Here is a 5735-nt window from a genome sequence, read left to right as displayed (position 1 = left end):
CCCCCCCCCCCCTCCAAGCAATTAATATAGCCAAAAAAAAATTGAGAATGGGAAGTTTTGGCATTAAAATCAATAAACGCTGCTGTTTATACGCAGTACAGATTACTGCTTGGTTAATTCTTTGTTGTATTATCTGTCTTCAAAGTTGGATAATGTATTGTACTACAGCATGATGGCTTCATTTGTGTTCTGTTAAAAAAATTTGATATATCAACTCAAATTTCATAGTTGGGTTTAGTGGATGAAGAACTGGATATTGTGGTGTCCATCACAACCCACGCTCTTATAGTTTATGCTAAATACTTCTGCTCCACATTTTGCTTAGTACAACAGTAATTTGTTAATCATTCAGTGGTTTGTAGGAGAATTCATTACTTGATGTTTTTTTTAAGCAATTATTTTGAGTTACCTTTGAACAACATGACTCAGTTTTACACATTCCCTGCAGTGTCTGCGCAGATTGTCATTTACCTGGCACTCTTTGTATGTGGACTGACTGTACCACATGCTGGGGAAGTTGTGCAAGTATGGCCGGAGAATGTGGTTGCTTGGGAGGTGCTGGTGAAGCAGGGCTTCCAATCTTATTTATAATGGCTCTGATTGTGCTGGGGCTTTTTACAATTATTGGGATATTCTACAGTGTACTGGTAGCGACAATGGTTGGACAAAGGATTTGGCAGCGGCATTATCATATACTTGCAAAAAGGATGCTAACAAAAGTGAGTTGGGACCCCTACTTATATTTGTGTTCTTTTCTGTCTTTTGTTTTGTTATCTTCTGGACGTGCTTCTATATTGTGTGTGCACTGCACTACTAATAGTTAACTCAAACACTAGGAATCTAGGAATATGGACCTGTAATTGAACCAAGTAGACGGGACAACATCTAGCAGCAGACTAAACCCTTCACATGGTCAACCATGTCATTGATGTGATATAGTACAGTAGTAGATATGATCTCTAATGTGAAACATGTTTAACATTGTGCGTAGAAAGAATTTTTTGCTAAATCACGAAATGCAATTTGAATATGCAAAGGGACACGATCCATAAGATTTTGAGTGTTCCTACTTGTTCCATTTATGGCACAAGGAACTTTTAATTTCGGAAGTTTTCTCAACTCGGCTCTAATTTAGTTGTTGTTTTTCTTTTATGATGAATTAGCAGATATTCCCTTTGAACAGACTTTAGGTAAAGAGATTATTGTAGCTCAGGCCCCTAAGATCGAAAGTTTCTACAGTCATGTTTAACACACTACATGTTCAACTTTTCATTTCATTTCTTAATGCTGCTTGATATTGTCTTTACTGGAAGTTTGTTGTAAATGATCTACTCATGTAGGAATACGTTGTTGAGGATGTTGATGGTGAGATGACAGGATCTGATTGGTCCGCCCCACCTCTCCCACCTGAGCATGTTCAGCAGCTGAAAACCCTTGGCCTCCTGTAGATTTGAAGGTCTTATTACCAAGAAAAATAACATCATATTTAGCTTTTGAGTCTGATTTGCTTTGATCTAAAAAGAGGAGTATATGGTAACTGAACATATCTCAGAGGCATTTCTAGTTCAGTCTATAAAATTTTGTGAAAAGTCTTGCCTTTCTAGCAGTGTAAGAAATGAAGAGTGTAGGATATCCCAAATAACTAACATGTATATCAATAATGTTTTCAAGCCGACAACTTGCTGTTGGAGACCATTTTTTTTTTTTTGAGGAAACTGTTGGAGACCAATTTGGTATTTTTGATTTTAAAGAAATTTATGAACTTTTCTCTTGATGATTTGCGCCTTCCATTAAACTGTATTATCAAGTAATGATGGGATATTGTGCGTCGTTGCAATTTGGAGCATTGCCTTGTATTCCGTATTCGCCACCAGACATGCCCTCATTCAGTGTCACTACGTATGGACAGAAAGAGGGACGGTGCGACATTTGATAATCCAGAAATCTAGATGCCATTCACAAAATGACCAAAACGAGATGCACATTACCCGAAACTCACCTGAAAGGGAGGAAACATTAAGTGAACTGTGTCAAACGAGTCCTGGTAACACCTTAGATGTTTCTTTTACCAAGCTCTTAGTGCAGACATGAGAAACTAGTGAATCTGCTGCAGAAGATTAACCGCAAGTCCATAACTAGTTGAATCCTCAGTTCTCAACAGATTGACGTGCGATTAGTACTAGCAAAGCAAAAACGTCATACCACACATTAGTGGAGCATCCAGACTTTGTGGTTGCGTTGCTATCTTCCTCATCAGGGTTGTTTCTGGAGTATATGTGAGCCAGGAAAGGTTGTTCTTCTAGGATCATGATTAGTGTCCAAGACCTCCAACATTATTCGACTGCAATTACTCCCCTCATCTATCAGACTAGTAGTGGATAATGCCGAAGGAGTTTTGGTTACTGAAGAAAATTGCAACTGTGGTTGATGTTGACGAAATTAAGAAAATTACAAATCAAGGGTAATATCTTACTAGATTCTGCTAGCTCGTTATCATCTACCTCATGAATTAACTGGATTTACAGTTTGACACTAGAACACGATTATGTATCTAACACTCCAAGGTTTATATTCATTTTGTGTTTCTATTGCTTATCAACGTAGTCTCACGGAAAAGGCTCTTGAAGTATCTGAAATTTTACACACAAAGCATTGAAATATTATTAATGCCCCAAAGCTAGAAACAATTTATCTCGAGACGGATGTTTTGACATATCTCTAGCACAGGCCAGACTCGAGTTCAATGACACGTTTGCTGAAACATGCAATCAAGTTATTGAAAGGAATTTCTAGTGTTCAAGAGCTGCTGCTTTTCAGTCATCCAATCTAATTCGTTCCATTCACTTTGTTAGACAGGAATGAGGAGTAAATCAGTAAAACAACAAATGCAAGAAATCAAATGGGCGAAATGGCAATGAGGTTTTGGTTTGTAAATGAAAGTATTACAAAATATGAATAATGTAAGTGAATTCTTAGAAGGTGGTTCAGCTAGAATTACTCATTTCAATTACTATGATTTTATAAAATTCAAAAACTTCACATATAGCCAACCCCGTCTTTTATATTCCTCGAATACGTACAGAATTAGTTTGCAATGTTTACAAAGGGTTCAAAGGATTGTCAAGTGCTAATAAGTAATAAGACTCCAGCAAGTAAAGATATGTCACTTTTGTTGATGAACCTATACAAATATACCTCCGAAATCAGAATAGGTATATCTTAAAGATCATCGCATTCATGCTGATCTCTGTTTGTCTCTATATTCTTTTGAACTTGACAAAGTTGGATATATATATATATATATATATATATTTTGTTCTATTTTTAGGGTATAAATCATTTGTACGTAACTTTTCGGTCCCTCAAACTACGAAAAAAATAAGACGGACTGAATTCTGTCCGGTTGTATTCATACTAGAAAAACTCGAGTTTGAGGGCCTTAATGACCACCAAATTGGCTGAAATTTTGCAGAGATGATCTACACAATATTATCTAGATACTAGACGGTGGAGATGAGGAAATTCGATCGAAAAGTGGTGCAAAAATGAAAATCCGCACCAAAACTGTTGGTTAGCATTGTCTATATATATATATATATGGTATTCCGAGATTGGTGCTAATGAAAAATCGGTGATTGCAATTGGTTTTGAAAGTAAATGAATTGATTGCATATCTATGTGTTGATGTTTCGAAAGGGTTTATTTTTGGAGAGAAATTAATAATTTATTAATCAAGAGTTGAGCCTAATCACAAACCTGCAAAGGCGAGGTTAAAAATCTACTAACAACAAAAAACATAGGTCTCCAACTCGATCAAACTATAAAGAGTGAGAGAAAACCAACAACTCGTTAATTTATGAGCCGGAGGCCGTACAACTGAATACAATAAAACAACAATACTAAAAAATCTACCGCATCCTCCATCCATCTTGTTAACATTGTCGTCACCATTGCGGCCAACAACCATGAGGTAGGTAGTAAGGAGTAATAATATTTCTAAAGGGTTTATGTACTTGTGAAGTTGAAGGTATATTTAGATATAGGTGTTCAATTCAGATCAAAAAGGTTGAAAGACTTGTGAACGTGGTAAAAGCATAGTGATGAATCTAAAGTAGTATATTATTAGCTTTCTAGAGCTTTCCACGATTTTGTTTCTGGTACATTCCTTGATTGATTAGATTTCTTGAACTGCTTGGTAGATTTCTAGCATATATTCATGGTTTTAAAATCCACCGAATTCAGTGATGGATTGAATTATGTCGAATTGTGTAGAAAGAGGAGAACATTGTCACACTGATTGGCGATCTTGTACTTTTGCGTTCCCATGTGACATCTGCTGTTTGTTAGTTATCATTGTCATGTGAAAGATTGTAAGAAAACCAAAAGTGAACCTAACAATGGCTCAAAGGTAGCAGTTCTATTTATTTCCTCATTCAAAAATTTGTATTAATGTTCATCAGTAGATACATGCCTCAGTGAGTCAGTGAGCAGCAGCGCGCTGCACAATATCAGCATTTCTTGGAAGGAAATTTCATTAGAACAATCAACAAGTTAAAAGTGACACAAAGCTCCTTGTTGACAGTGTTTTGAGAAATCGTAACACTCCTTAGAGACTTGATAGAGACTTAAGTCTCTAGCACAGACATTCAAACGTCTCAGTACAGGCATTCAAACTTTAGGAGAAGATGAGTTCATTAATTTGAGACATACAATTAGCTAATTTAGATCATATACAACAAAACATAATCGACCTATTTAAATCCATTTGTAGAAAAACAAACTGTCAACCAAAAAATAAATGCTTGGTCAGATGAACTTAAACAAAGCATATAATAGCTTATAAAGACAGTAGTTTCCTAACATGAAAAATATTAAGAAAAAGTGAAAAGTTTGTGTGTCCTATGAGAAAGACAAATAATTTCTCTTTAGGTGTTGGTAGCTCTGGTGTAAATCTGCTGACTAGCATGGGCAGAAATCATCCTAATAGAACCCCTTGCCATCAAATCCTTAATGGCACGGCGTGCCAATGATCCATTAATCCTCAGCCTATCTGACAAAATAGAAGGAGTGATGAGCTTGAACTTGGGAGCTTCCGAGAAGAGCTTGTCATAAGTGGCAAGGTCGAACAACACCATGTTGTTCACCTTCTCCTTTTGGTTTCCCTTGCTCCACTTCTTCTTTTTTTGCTTGCCTTCGCCAGATTTGGCGGGCTTCGAGGATGGTAGGGGAGCCTTTTCCTTCTTGGGTGCCATTGCGATCGATGAGGGGGTCGGAGGGTATGTCGAAGCAGAGGGTGTGGTCGTCAAGTAGGGTTTCGATAAGAGAGGCAAATAAGGGTTTGGGTAGAGACTATGGTTTTAAAAGAATTTGACCAAAATTGTCCACATGTACGAGTGGGCTAGCGGAGATCGTGAAACTGTTGTATCTTATTCATTGATATGTGCCCTTTATATAGAGAATTACAGAGTACCTTTCCGGTATGGAGAAGAAAAACATAATCTTATTCTAACCTGTAAACCTATCACTATACGGAATGAGAATTTCATATCCTAGTAGCATAAAGCCAAGGCACACATTACGGAATATTCTACACTACTGGAAAATATCACTTAAGAGACGGAATGGTTTCATCTCCTAGGTAACAAAATTCGTCTCCTAAGAACTTAGGAAACTGAATGGCAGTCGACTAAGATCCATGCCTATAGTAGCTAGCTCTGATGGTCACATTGAATTAT

At 36.9% G+C, this 5735-nt stretch overlaps 2 protein-coding genes across 2 annotated transcripts in view; one reads left to right on the top strand and one right to left on the bottom strand.

The window, feature by feature from the left end:
* Positions 1 to 1773, top strand: part of LOC101303916 — a 6718-nt gene extending 4945 nt beyond the window's left edge. The window contains exons 6-7 of the mRNA XM_004302160.1: positions 449 to 719; positions 1341 to 1773. Of these exons, the coding sequence (XP_004302208.1) occupies positions 449 to 719; positions 1341 to 1448 (379 nt within the window). The 3' untranslated portion in view covers positions 1449 to 1773. The remainder of the gene's footprint in view (positions 1 to 448; positions 720 to 1340) is intronic.
* A 2964-nt stretch (positions 1774 to 4737) lies between these two features.
* Positions 4738 to 5309, bottom strand: LOC101303622 (40S ribosomal protein S25-like). The gene has a single exon (XM_004302159.1). The coding sequence runs from the start codon at positions 5250 to 5252 to the stop codon at positions 4926 to 4928; it is 327 nt and encodes a 108-aa protein (XP_004302207.1). The 5' UTR covers positions 5253 to 5309; the 3' UTR covers positions 4738 to 4925.
* Between the last annotated feature and the right edge of the window lie 426 nt (positions 5310 to 5735).

The sequence above is a fragment of the Fragaria vesca genome, linkage group LG6, assembly GCF_000184155.1.
Source record: "Fragaria vesca subsp. vesca linkage group LG6, FraVesHawaii_1.0, whole genome shotgun sequence".
Classification (NCBI taxonomy): domain Eukaryota; kingdom Viridiplantae; phylum Streptophyta; class Magnoliopsida; order Rosales; family Rosaceae; genus Fragaria; species Fragaria vesca.
Note: the sequence above shows the minus strand (reverse complement) of the source record. Positions and strands in the feature narration are given on the sequence as shown.

Bases quoted from the DNA above. Each gene is read 5' to 3' on its own strand.
- LOC101303622 (XM_004302159.1), bottom strand. From the start codon at position 5,252: ATGGCACCCAAGAAGGAAAAGGCTCCCCTACCATCCTCGAAGCCCGCC.